Source organism: Glandiceps talaboti, chromosome 13, assembly GCF_964340395.1.
Source record: "Glandiceps talaboti chromosome 13, keGlaTala1.1, whole genome shotgun sequence".
In the NCBI taxonomy this organism is placed as follows: Eukaryota; Metazoa; Hemichordata; class Enteropneusta; family Spengelidae; genus Glandiceps; species Glandiceps talaboti.
Window position 1 is genome coordinate 17,360,910 of NC_135561.1, and position 13,994 is coordinate 17,374,903.

General features: G+C 37.4%; 1 protein-coding gene across 1 annotated transcript; it reads right to left on the minus strand.

The window, feature by feature from the left end:
• Window positions 1–12,372: 12,372 nt before the first annotated feature.
• Window positions 12,373–13,843, minus strand: LOC144444450 (vitellogenin-like). Its single transcript, XM_078133871.1, has 2 exons — window positions 13,566–13,843; window positions 12,373–12,610 (listed from the first exon to the last, which is right to left on the minus strand). The coding sequence occupies exons 1-2, from the start codon at window positions 13,784–13,786 to the stop codon at window positions 12,604–12,606; spliced, it is 228 nt and encodes a 75-aa protein (XP_077989997.1). The 5' UTR covers window positions 13,787–13,843; the 3' UTR covers window positions 12,373–12,603.
• Between the last annotated feature and the right edge of the window lie 151 nt (window positions 13,844–13,994).

Genomic DNA, 13,994 nt, shown 5'->3' on the forward strand with positions numbered 1-13,994 from the left:
ATCTTGCTGGAGAATTCCCCTATATAAATTCATGCGATTGCTACTGTTTCATTCTCAATCAAAATTGACATTTTTTTGTACTTCGATAATTAGGAACATGTTTGCACTCCCGTGTTTCTGTTTGCTTAATAAACATTTCATCGGTCAAACCAGGTCAACTTCAACTTCCGGGTCAAATCATCTGCTTTCTAATGCTCTACAGAAAATTCTTTTTGATAATTAGTCAATATTTTCACATTTTATATAGTTTCATATAGTTAATTTTCCAATTAAGGGGTACATCATGTATAATAGCTATAGCCCAGAATTGTGCATTCCAAATGTGTGTAGGATGAAATAAGAGCTATGGTTTTGCCCTTGAGGGAGGCATTCAGTTTAAATCTGGTTTGTTATTTAAATGGTGAAGAGAATAAACATGGTTAACTTTAGATGTTGCATTTGTTGAGAATTTTCTGTCAACAAGTCAACTCTTTCACGGTTAAGCGTTAATATGGCAGTGAACTGCTCGTGGTTCATGTCGCTTGTAAACAAGGAAAACAACTTTCCATCAAACATATCTCGTAAATCTTATGGCTAGAAAAGGAAATTTCTTAATGGTAAGTCCTGTCAATTAACCACTTCGGTTGTCCCAATTGATAATAAAGGTCAAGAATAAGTATGTTCCTCGTCCAAGGGAATTTTTCAAAAGTGATGCAGCAATGCGGTATTCTTCTTTTCTTTTTTAAGGCTCCATTATATTGATTGATATGATTATAGACTGAGAAAAAAATGTTACATTTAAAGTTTTGATATTATGTATACATAATGTATACAAACACCTGATACTTTAAATTCGATTCCATTCAACACAATAAAAATGAAATGGTTAAAGCTGTACATATTCTATGTAACACTGGTGCACTATTGGAATACTAAGCTGATATCGAGATACAGACATTAATACCGTGTATCTAAAACATGTGTTGCATTGATAATATCGTTGTATAAATAAAGGCCAATAAAACGCGAATAAATCATCTGGAAAGAAAAACCCTTCTAATTGATATGAACAAATAGGGCACGCATCAACAAAACATTGTTTTTACAATATGTCAACGACTTAAAACATTCGTATGCCACTGAAAACATTTCGATGAAATAGTAGAAATAAAATTGACAATTTTGCTTTAATAAGTAAATGTCCACATCGTGTCGTTTCAGGGAGTAAATGAAGTCCCACTCCCCCTCTCCCAATGGACGGAAATAGGATGTTGCGTTTGTTGCATTTGCTCACAGTGAGTGTGAGATGTTCAATCTTAATTCGACCATCACGTTGTATTAGTATTTTTTCACATGTTCACTTCAAAGCCAAGTAATTTAGTAAACGATAAAACTTAGCAACTGTGGGTCGGCTAATATTATAAGCTAGTGCCTGTTATGAATGTGAAATTCATATTTAATATTACGGTCTGTGTAAGCAATAATATTGTAGATGAATATCACTGTTTATAGTAGTGTTCTGTTGCGCAGAAGGAAATGTCATGCAAAATAATCATACTACAACGTGCCTGTAGTTTCGTTCCAGTGAGTGTTAACCTAGGGTGCTTTGTACCCATTGTGATTACTATTCAAACTTAATAGAGAAGTGCTGAATGTATGATTAATCTTGCTAGCGATGACTGACTCTTCTTAACTGTCGCTACTTGATGAACATGAACAGTTATTTTTCCCCCATGTTTTTTTTGTGTTAAGCTTGACTACGGTGGAAAAGTATTGCCATCTTGTGCCAGTGTAGTCATGTCAAGGTTCAAATTTACATGATCATAAACGTTTCCCCTCTTAACTATGGCAAGCAGTCGCGGATTCGTAGAAAATAATAATTTTGCTTCCTGTGTTCAAGGGCAAATTTATCTCGTTACTGTTTATTTTTTTGAATAAAAAATCATTGTGATGTGTCAATCATGCGTAAACAATTTATGTTTAATTTGTTTCTCTTTGGTCACGTGACCTGATCAAAAAATGGCGCCGACCATATCTAGACAATAATGATAGCCATGGGATGGGTCACCTGACCATTAAATCGACGTCTTAGTACAACGTAACAAGTGTACGCAAGGTATCTCTGAGGAACTGTGTTGGATCTATCTACTGGAAGTACAACATCTATGTGGCATTCAAACCACGTACGACTCTATGGCACACGTTAGTCTCGCTCACCCAAGGTTAAGACTTTACATGAACAACACTGCGGGGTGATATACAAGGTACCCAGGAGAAGGAACATCGTAAATCTGTGAGGGACATCGGCAGAACTGTAGAAATGGCTTTAGCTGAACACTCACGCAGTTATAATCATAACATCGACTGTGATTCTGTTTCCATTATTGATGATACATTCCCACGTGGTTTCCCGAGGAAGATCAGGGAGGCTATAAACATGAGACGATACAATCCTAGGATCAACAGAGACGGGGGGGGGGGGGGGGGGGCATCGAATTACCTAACATCTACAATCAATTGATCATACCGCCACCTAGTGGTCAGCTAGAACTATGGAATTTGTCATTCTGATGAGGATAGTGTGCCTAGACAGATCGAAAGGCTCAATGCTAAAGAATTTTGAACTGTTTGTGTGATATTGCCTAAATTAGCGTTTTAATTCTTAGTTTTCATTAGTCTCAAATTTGAAATGTCCTGTAGTAAATTCTATGACGTTTAATACAATCAGATGTTCCTTAAAAGTCTTAATAAATACATGTAAATAAATAATAAATAATAAGTTTATTGCCAGAAATTAAAGGTTTACATAGTACTCTAATCTTATCTACAAATGTACAAATATATCAACATTAACCTAACAAGTCAAATGTACCATAAAATAGAACAATGTACAGGATTTCTGGCTAGGGCCACAAAAATAGTTCTTAGGAACTAGTCGAGCTTGAGGCCCCAAAGAAAAACTCATTGTGATTATGCGGTGCGTTGTGTCTGGCTGACAGCTTGGAAATTAATATAAAGTCATTTGACAAAAGAGAATGAAATAAGAACATAAACAATACAAAAATCAATTTGAAAGAAGGTGTTGTTTTAAATGCTGTTTAAAGTCGGTTGTATTACTAGTTTTTTTTTCCAAAGAGTCAGGCAGAGAGTTCTAATGTTTTGTTGCGGTGTATTTGAGGCTATGTTGGTTTATGGAGAGGTTTACTTTTGGAATATAGAAATTGTCGTTCGTGGCAAGTCGTGTTGGGTAGTTGTCGGGCAGTTCGTCAAGGTAGTGATTGATATCATGTACAAAGTAATTATTGTTTAAGTCAAATATAAGTAAACGTGTTTAATTTACAATGCTTGTAGATATCTGAAATGTTGAGTTGCTGGAAAAGAGGAGCGGTGTTGCAACAGAGACCCGAAAACGTGATGAGGCGCACTAGCGTTTTTGGTATTTTGAGAATGTGTAGCAGAAAAGTTGAATACGTGTCCCCCCCCCAAAAAAAAAAAGAAGAAGAAAATCTCAATGCAATAGCAAATGCGTGGTAGTATCATATAATTAAATTACACTTGCTGTTACGCAGCTGAGCAACACTTGTTAATCAAGGATAAGAAGATCGTCTGTGTTAGGTGACGCTCACACTCGATAAGAGTGAAATATAGGTATTCGGATAAGAGGAAAGTGGCATTTTCTTTTCAAGGTGTAACATTCATAGCTTCAAGTGTTGGATTAACTCGCGCTGTCAAATAATGAGTTGTACAAGTCAGTCAGTGTGTCTATATCGTTTTGCACTTTCAAGTTTGGTGGTCAAAAGTATATACTGATTTGCATGAACTTGCTCGGTGAAATGGTTTGAAAAAAAAGACTACTTTATTAATCAATACCACACTCAAAGTTACATTCGTTGATGAAATGAGTTGATACTGATACGGCAGCCATCTTGCTTGTTGTCTGGCCAGTCCTATCTCTTCTGGTCAGATGGCAAATGGATTCTCCTGACATATACCATGTAAACGCCCGACCCCCTTAGCGCCACCACAAGAAACTAATTTAAAACAGTGCACTTTTGTTTTTCCTACAACGTAGCAGCCTTGTGTGACGAGTGTATAATTGGTTACAGGAAATGAAATAATATATTGCAAGTAAATTAGTGATTGAATGTACACTAAAACTGAAATAAAATTCAAGATAATTATATATTGTGACATTCTTAGCTTACTCTAGGGCATTACTATTCATGAGCTTGTGTATGAATATTAAGTAGATTGTGTATGAATATTAAGTAGAAGAATGTATTCATTATCCTTGGCATGTAATTTTAGTGTTGGACTCATAGCAATATCATTTAAGTTAGCAGTGTTTTGTCATGTACTCTGCGGATCTGGTTGTCTTTGCTGGTCATGCCAAACAGCTTTCAACCCGCTGGCATGACCAGAACTAAAATTGGACAATGTTACATTTACCAAATCTACGAAAATGTATGTTAATAAGGATATTTTTAAGGGACCGGTCAGTTTCTTCGGCCAGGGGGTGGATAAGGAGGGGGGGGGTCACCCTGTTTTTGAAATTGGCAGTAGGAGGGGGGGGGGCGTCATGCTGTTTTCAAAATTGTGGATGGGGGGGGGGGGTCATTATGTTTTGGATTGTGATGGAAGAAAAAAAATCCTTTTTCTAAAATGGCATATATCCTTGTCTGAAATGTGGTACATGTAAATATTTGTTATTCTCCCTGTTTCTTCCATGAATTCTTTAGTATTTATTACTTATTAGTTCAAGCAGAACTATAAATATACATATACATGTATTACCTAGCTACCACACTAGTTACCGAACATGTCATGTAAATGCTTGGCTGTTTGACAATCAGTGCTTCACTTATATTGCACTTTGGGGCAAAAGTGAACTTGAAGGTTTCGTAATGGTATTCTTCATAGATAGTTCATAAAAGAAGTTAATCTAAAATGATCCCTACTCGTCACTGTGAACTTGTCAGAAGGGATAAATACACTTTCTATTTTGGACACTATATGTTATTGACACTACAAATCACTACATCTCATCAGATTCCAGTTTCTATTATACACTAGGTATGACCACCTAAAGTTCTCTAACATACCGGTGGCTTTACTATACATGCAATATTAATGCCACTATGCCAATGTTACTGACCCCCTAGCCCCCCCCCCCCCACTACATGAGGTGTACACATCCCAGTCTCAAAGCTCCTCCCCTAACTCTTACTGTCAAGATGCTATCAAACTTAATATTTAAAAAAATATTTTTTTCTTTTTACATGCTGGTGCTGTCTTGAAAAGCTTGGAAATTATTGCCTGAAAGGGCCTGAATAGTCTCAAAATTGACTTTTCAGAATAAAAAACCTCCAGGGCTTCTAGGGGGAGACCCAAGAGATATACATATTCCCTGCTCAAGCTTTCCCATATCTTACACTGTCAAGATGCTATTAAACTCTTTTTGGAATATATTTACCCTATGTAGTAAATAATCATAATTATGATAGTGCTAACCCGGGATCTTATAAAATAGATGCAAGGCAGTCAAGCAGTCCACACTGAGTCATGATCAAAACAATACCTGTCATGTAAATATTGTAGATATATATATGGGGGGGGGGGGGTCATCATGTTTTAGAATTAAGTGAGGGGGGGGGGGTGTCAGCCTGTTTTTGGTTTTAAAGATAGGAGGGTCAGTGACTTTTTGCCGGCCCAATTTAAGAATCCACATCCCCTCAGGCTGAAGAAACTAACCGGTCCCTAAGATAGTAGGTAGTAGTTTATTTGTTATTTACATCACCCCATGACAACATGTACATCAAAACCATCGACTCTGGATCGCCATTTGTCCCTGGAACCCATGTGACAAGCGCCCTCAACATAAACAATCATGTAACGTTTGTTTATTACAACGGGCCATTATTTATTTATTTGTTTACCACTTGATTACCTAAAACACATTTGCTGTAAATTCATCACCATCATATACACATTATTCACGCCCCCCCCTCTCTCTCTCTCTCTCTCTCTCTCTCTCTCTCTCTCTCTCTCTCTCTCTCTCTCTCTCTCTCTCTCTCTCTCTCTCTCTCTCTCTCTCTCTCTCTCTCTCTCTCTCTCTCTCGCCCTCACATGGTGAACACGGAGAAAGAAGCGCTCCTCAGAAACTCTTTGGTTTCGTGGATTCTGTGAGTTATAATTACTTAATTTTGTTTTCTTCATACTGTCTAGACCTTCTGTAAGGTTTTGGCTATGTTTTGAGGCTATTTCTGGCCTATCTTTATTGTGATTACTTCGGATTTCGTTTCTCGGCTGGCTGGGTTGGAAAGCCATACCAATATGGCGTCCGCCCAATCGGCACCTTCGGCTGTTGTTACCGAAGACTTTGAAGTCCTCTTTTCAAACTTGTCAATGAGACATGGCATAAAGATGAATAGTATATATGGATATTCTGTTGATGATTATATTGAAGGTGTTGCTGATTTATTGGGTCCAACTGCTATTCTTGCAGGTTCTAGAATGAACAAAGCTGTTGTTGTCTTTGTAAATAATATTGACCACGTAAATGAAGCGTGTGTAAAAGGAATCAATGTGAAGGACTCCTTTGTACAACCAAGTCCTATGGTCCAACCTGCCACAAAGGTTACTATATCTAACGTTCCGCCTTTTATATCGAATACTCTCCTAGCCGATAAACTCGGAGAATATGGCAAAGTTCTTGAACACTCTTTCAGATATATACCTCTTGGGTGCCGTCGGCAAGATTTGAAACACGTTAGGTCTTTTCGAAGGCAGGTGTATATTATCCTTCACCCTACGTTTAAAAACTTTGAAGGTCTCATTCGTGTGTATCACCGGGGGAAACAATACCCTTTGTATATCTCCACGGACGAAGTGACGTGTTTTCAATGTAAAGGTAAAGGCCACATTCGTAAAAACTGTCCACAAAATAAAAACACAGAAACAGACCAAACTGATAATCAAACACAAAACAACAAGGGTGGTAACGAAAACGGCGACACCATTATTGGTGAAAGCGACGACGATAGTTATTGTAGTATAGCAGGTGATCCACCTGTAAACGACACAAACGACAATGAAAACAGACCCATCGCAGAAAATACTGAAACTTTGATCAAAAAGTATACTTCATATGCTGCCTCACTCAAATCGCAGAATACACCCATTACAACCAACATACGCCCTACAAACACGAATAAAACCATTACTATTGACTCTACATCTGACACAGATGTTCCGATGCCCACACAAAAACATTCACAGCTGCAACCAGAACCGATAAAGCGAACAATTGATAATGTTGATCGCGACAGTGACGACGAAATAAATATTCCATCCAAAAATAAGTTTATGGCTTTCTCAGACGTGGAAAGTGACAGTGAAAACGAAAGTAATTCCAACGAAGTACCATTGACCTCACATAAGAGTAAAACCACGGTTATAGGTTCTGTAAATCCTAACAAAACCGAAATCGGTCTAACTGACCAGTGTCAAAAAAACAATGAAAACGCTCACAACGAGAGTACAGATGATCTGCAATCATCATTGTCACAAAAAACAACCACAAGCGAAACTGAACGTGGCAGTGACTCTGAAGACAGTGACGACAGTTCACAAAATAACGAGTTACAAAACTTTAACGTACACCAACAAACTGATGGAATTCCTTCTCAAGAGAACATCGATATATTCCTCAAAAACATTAAAAGTACTAAAAACCATGTAAAAAGATGTAGGATATTTTGTCCAGACTTTGATAAACTGCTACAAGCTCTGTCTGTTAAACTCCAATCGCCAACAACTGGTAAATCACTCAAACAAAGAATTGGAAAGCTAATGGATAAACTTAGAGTAGATCTGAAAAGTAGAGGTCTTACTTCCTCTTTCTAACGTCCAAACCTTTAATTCATCAATGAAATTCTACACTAAGCTCTGTCAACTTTTTCTAATCTTTATGACCTGTCTTTCAATTCTCACCAGTAACACCCGCGGTTGCAGAGACACACTGAAACGGTTTAATGTTCTTGAAAATCTGAAAAATTCTTATGACAGTGACTGTATCTTTTTACAGGAAACCCACTGCCTTGAACGTGATGAACCATCTTGGAGAATGCTTTGGCGTGGACACATTGAGTTCTCACACTTGACTTCTCAGTCTGGAGGTGTTGCAATGCTCTTTCATCCAAAAACTAGAGTGGAAATTGAACATAAAACTGACCCTATCCCTGGACGTCTCCTCTACGTCTATGCAAAAATAAATAATATTCACTACCATCTTATTAATGTTTATGCACCTAATGACGGTCAGGAGCGCCTTATCTTTTTTAAACACTTGAAAGACCTTCTCCAATCTTTACAAACCTCCCAAGATCCCATCGTTCTAGGAGGGGATTTTAATTGTACCTTGCAACCAAACATTGATCGACATAGTCGGCGTGAACCTCATATTCAGTCATCAAACTATCTGTCTAGATTGGTTAAACGTTTCAGTCTGACAGACTGTTGGGGACAACATCATGAAAAAGATATAAACTACACTTGGCATGGTCATAACGGACATGCACGGTTAGATAGAATCTACATCAATAAACACATGACAAACAGAATACATTCCGCGGTGATAATTCCTGTGACTTATTCGGATCACAACATTGTGAAAGTCTGTATCAGTCAGAACAATATTACGCACAAAAGTGCCAACTGGGCACTGAATACATCCCTTCTACAGGATGAAGTCTATAAAGACATCATACGAAATTTCTGGCAAAAATGGACTGTCAAAAAGGCCGATTTCCCTCATCTACAAAACTGGTGGGACTCCGGAAAACTGCAAATAAAATTATTAACACAACAATACAGTATAGACAAACATAGGAAACAACGTCAAACGAAACAACACTTAATACGTGACCTTACAAACCTTGAAAAAAATCTGTCTTCAGGTAACATAAATACAGCTGATTTCGAACAAAAAAGAACACAATTACACGAACTTCTGAAGGTTGAAAGCAGGGGCGCATGGGTTCGCTCTCGTTTTCAACATGTGAACGAAAATGACAAATCAACACGCTTCTTCTTCGATCTCGAGAGACGTAGAAGTTCAAGAAAAATGATAACACATCTCAAAATGCCAGACGGAACGATATCTGAAGACCCCTCACATATAAAAACAATGGCAAGAGAGTTCTATGAAAATCTCTACTCACCCAATGAAATTGACAATGAAAAAATTGAAACTATACTGACGGGTCTGCCTCAACTTAGTGAGGACAGTAAAGTCGACCTTGATCAGCCAATCACGTTTCAAGAATTGTCGAAATCAGTACGGGCAGTACATAATAATAAAGTGCCCGGCATTGACGGCATTCCATCCGAGTTCTATAAAACGTTTTGGGACATTCTCGGTCAAGACTACTATGAAGTTTTCACTGACTCACTGAACACCGGAAGACTACCCCTTTCTTGTCGCAGAGCACTGATAGTACTTCTTCCCAAAGCTGGAGACAACGGTCTCCTGAAAAACTGGAGACCTGTCTCACTTTTATGTGCCGACTATAAAATTCTGACAAGAACTCTTTCTTTTCGACTAAAACTTGCTCTTAAAGATGTCATTCACTCTGATCAGACTTATTGTATTCCTAACAGATCTATTTTTGATAACATACACCTTGTTCGAGATACTCTAACTTATGCTAATGAGGAACACATACAACTTGCTATAGTTTCACTTGATCAAGAGAAAGCTTTTGATCGTGTTCATCACACATACTTACAACGCACACTACAGGCCTTTGGATTTGGTGAAAACTTTGTTAGATATATCAACACTATTTATAGCGACGCTGAAAGTATTCTTAAAGTAAATCATGAACTTTTGAAACCTTTCAAATTTAGACGTGGTATTAGACAGGGCTGCCCGTTATCAGGACAGATTTATACTTTGTGTATTGAACCACTTTTGCACAATCTGCGCAGTAGTGGCACACTTAAGGGATTCAATGTACCGTGTTCTAACACAAAGAAAAACTTCGTATCTGGTTATGCTGACGACATCAGTGTTTTCGTGACCTCTGATGATGACTTCGCCGGTCTTACTAAATGGCTAGACATATATCAAAATGCGTCAAACGCAAAGATGAACTTCCAAAAATCTAAGGGGTTATGGGCTGGGAAATGGCGGAATAGAGAAGACCGACCACTTGGTCTAGATTGGAACAGTGATGGACTTAAACTGCTTGGGATTTATTTAGGTAATGAACCTGATTATTTGGACAAAAACTGGACAAATATAACTGAAAAAATTGAAAGTACTTTAAAAAGATGGCAACCCTATGCAAGTACCCTCTCGTATAGAGGTAGAACTATTATAATCAACCAACTTGCAGTGTCAAAACTTTGGCATAAAATCCACTGTCTTCAACCACCCCAAAATGTGATAGACTGTTTACAAACACTCTTTGTCAATTTCTTCTGGCAAGGACGACACTGGCTTCCACATCAACAACTGTACCTGCCTGTTCGATCTGGCGGACAAGGACTTGTTCATATTCAAAGTAAAATTGAAACTTTTCGCATGACGCATATACGTAAAATACTTTACTATGAATCTGAACACCCTATGCGAAACTATACAGAATACTTTCTCGGGAAAGTCGCAAATCTCCATTATGGAACTCGAGTGTTTTTACTTGACTTTTCACCTATAAATCTCAATAACCTGCCTCCCTTCCATCAACATATTTTAAAAGTATGGAAGTCTCTCTCACCAGAACGAAATAAAGTCAATCTGACCATATCAGATATTCTTTCAGAACCTCTTTTTCTTAACCCGTGCATTCTCCATGCAATACAAGAAAGACCGCTTTTCTTACAACACTTTGTTGACGGTAAAATTGTCTCGATATGCGACCTTATCAAACTCGATGAAAAACGTATGAAAACATGCCTTGAGATTCAACATCATGTTCCTGTCTACTCCCTTCGATTGCTTCAAAAAACGATTACTTTGATATGGAAGTCAATACCAGTAACATGGACTCAACAAATTGACCTTTTTCTTAGTCAAGATAGTGACAATGACACCCAAGTAGGAAATCCTTCCTTTCCTCATTTTACTATTTCAGACAAAGGAGGCTCAGACTCCGAACAGGTGTATTTCAGTAAACTTTGTCAAAAAGACATCTACCATCTGCTGTGCTTCAAGATGTTCGAAAGTAGATACGCTGACAGGCCAACGACACCATGGCATGATATTTTGTCACTGTCTTCTTCCACAAGACCAAGATTTGAAAGTGTATATTGTGACCCGCTAAGTAGACGAGATGGTGATCTCCAATGGCGATCTCTACATGGTTGCTTAGCAACAAACCATTATCTCCATTGTAGCAAACTACGTGACAGTGCGGCTTGTCAACACTGTGATCAAACAGAAAACCTTGAACATCTGTTTTTAGAGTGTCCTGCAATACTGCCTCTTCAGAGGAAAGTTAATGAATTGATTATGCAAATTCTAAACAGAAATTCAGTTCCATTGGACTGGTACATTCTAGGAGTGCCATTAGGACCTAAATTGGAGCGCCAACGATTTCAACTATGCAACTACCTGATGACAACAGCAAAAATAGCCATTGTACGCTGTCGCATGGAAGAAGGACTGAGCCCGCTTCGACTCTTCGTTGGACGCGTTGGACGCAGAATTACAATTGATTTTAACTACTATAAAATGAATGGACATTTAGATATGTTTAACAAAATTTGGACCATCGAGAACGCTGTTTGTGAGTTAAACGGACACGATAACTTACAATACAATGTGAAACGTTTGTAAGTTAAGCATCTGAAGTTGAACTTTTATGTGACACTTTTGTCTTTTGTTTGATCATTAAGCTTATGTGAAATGTAATTTCGTCTAAAGGAAACTGTAAATAATATGTAATTTTAATAAAGCCTCTTTTCAAAACTCAACTCTCTCTCTCTCTCTCTCTCTCTCTGTTTTTATCTGGTTACATTTTCTCCTCAATCCGAAACAAAGAGCTATATTGAGTTTGAGGTTAGTGTCTGTAGCTCTATGTAAATGTATAGCAGTGGAAGTCAGATTTATTCAGATACAGCAAATGCAATACATTCCAAATACCTTATGGGCAAGGATCATGTCACATATGCTCACTGGAGAAATAACTATGGACAAAGAACATGTGCATTTTACTCATTTAATTCCCAATTTATAGCATAGCAATTACAAACGACATCCAAAATAAAATGGTTCCTCTCAACTTTGAAATCCCATACTTTCAATTTTTAGCGATATCCATACCACAATATACACATCAGTAAATGAAGTAAAGTAAAGAGTAAATGAATCCCTATAACATCCCATGAATCAACCCATAAATTTGATGTCCTCTTTACAACATGTTAGCTCCCTATCAAATATTGAATTCTTCAGTAGCTTGATATATCTATGCATATTTATGGCCAGCTACATGGTTCCTTGTAGAAGTATCGGTACCGTTGTGTTTTGAGTAAACCCAAATAATATCAATAACGCATGCAGATCATCCAAGTCGTCGATTTCTTGGGGAAGACATTTTCTCGGTATGTTTACTGCAGTTAACAGCTGTGTGAAGTAGAAAAAAGCGATGAATAATTAGAAACTGTCTTGTCAAGTATAACCACTCCTGTAGCATCTTGATGTAGGCAAAGGTGTACACTTCTGAAGAGCAAATATACAGCTAAAATGATGTTGGTTTGGTGTTTCACTCACGAGGCATTAATGTTTTGACACATAAATATACATGTTTCTACTCTAGACTGAAAATAACGGAGATACAGCAAATGTAACACATCAAGAGCCTTGTCCAATCACATTCAAAAGCATTGCTATTCTTTCATAGTGAAGTAAAAACATGCTACTAATGAAAACATTACACATGGACTTGATGATTTTAATGGCTTCAATTGTTTATTTTCTAACTGATAATCAACATACGAACTTAACTACTTCTGCATCCTCACTGTGAGCAGCACCTATGTAATTGTTTCTTTTGCGTTAGAAGTTGTCTTAGGGTGTGTATTATATTAAATGTCATATTACAGGAGTGAAACACCAAACCAACATCATTATAGCTGTAATTTTCCAAATATTACATATTTTGTTTCTTTTATATAAAGTATGAAATTTAACAGTTAGGTACGTCCACCTCACAATAATACACTTCACTGAATACTATAAAAAGTGCATTCCTATTAGTCAAACAAAACATTGATTTCGTTCAGACCAGTCATGAATTGAACAGGGCTAATAACTTTTTATATGAAGTAACGAATATCGAGAGATTAAAATGAATATTTAATGTATTTGGAGAATTGACGATCCCCATTTCATATTTATTGAAAGTAATGGGAGGAGGGGGGAGGGAGCATTCAAAGGAGATGGAGCATTCAGTAGAACACATGGAGTGTTTTAATTGAACAAGACAATGCAATGTGTGAATGAATGAATAGACAATACAATATTGACGAAATCATGTGATACATTTAGCAATTTTCAATAAAAATATAATAACATGTACCTCAGCCCAGGAATTCTCCAACTCTCTCCGAACTCAATGACGTCTTTAGTGAATCTTCCATCCCTCATCATGAAGTCGTTCCTACTATTTCCATCAGCATCGCCCAACAGACCACAAACGGCTCCATTATAGCGATGGTCATCCATTTCAGCGAAGAATCTATGTTTGTGACCATTCCACTGTACGGTCAGGTCGATATCATAAGGTCGAACAGTAATCATTTCGCCATCATAGGTTATGTTTACTGTCTTCGATGATGTGATTTCAGTGGATCTACCATTGATCTGGAAAAGGTTCAAACATAGTTTTATTTGATTCGTAGACACTTGTGAAAATACCAGGTAGAAATATGGCTTTTTGAACCATATAATGATAATAATAATACTAATACTAATACTAATACTAATACTACTACTACTACTACTACTA

Coding starts and splice junctions, on each gene's coding strand:
- LOC144444450 (XM_078133871.1), bottom strand. CDS start 13,786: ATGATTACTGTTCGACCTTATGATATCGACCTGACCGTACAGTGGAAT.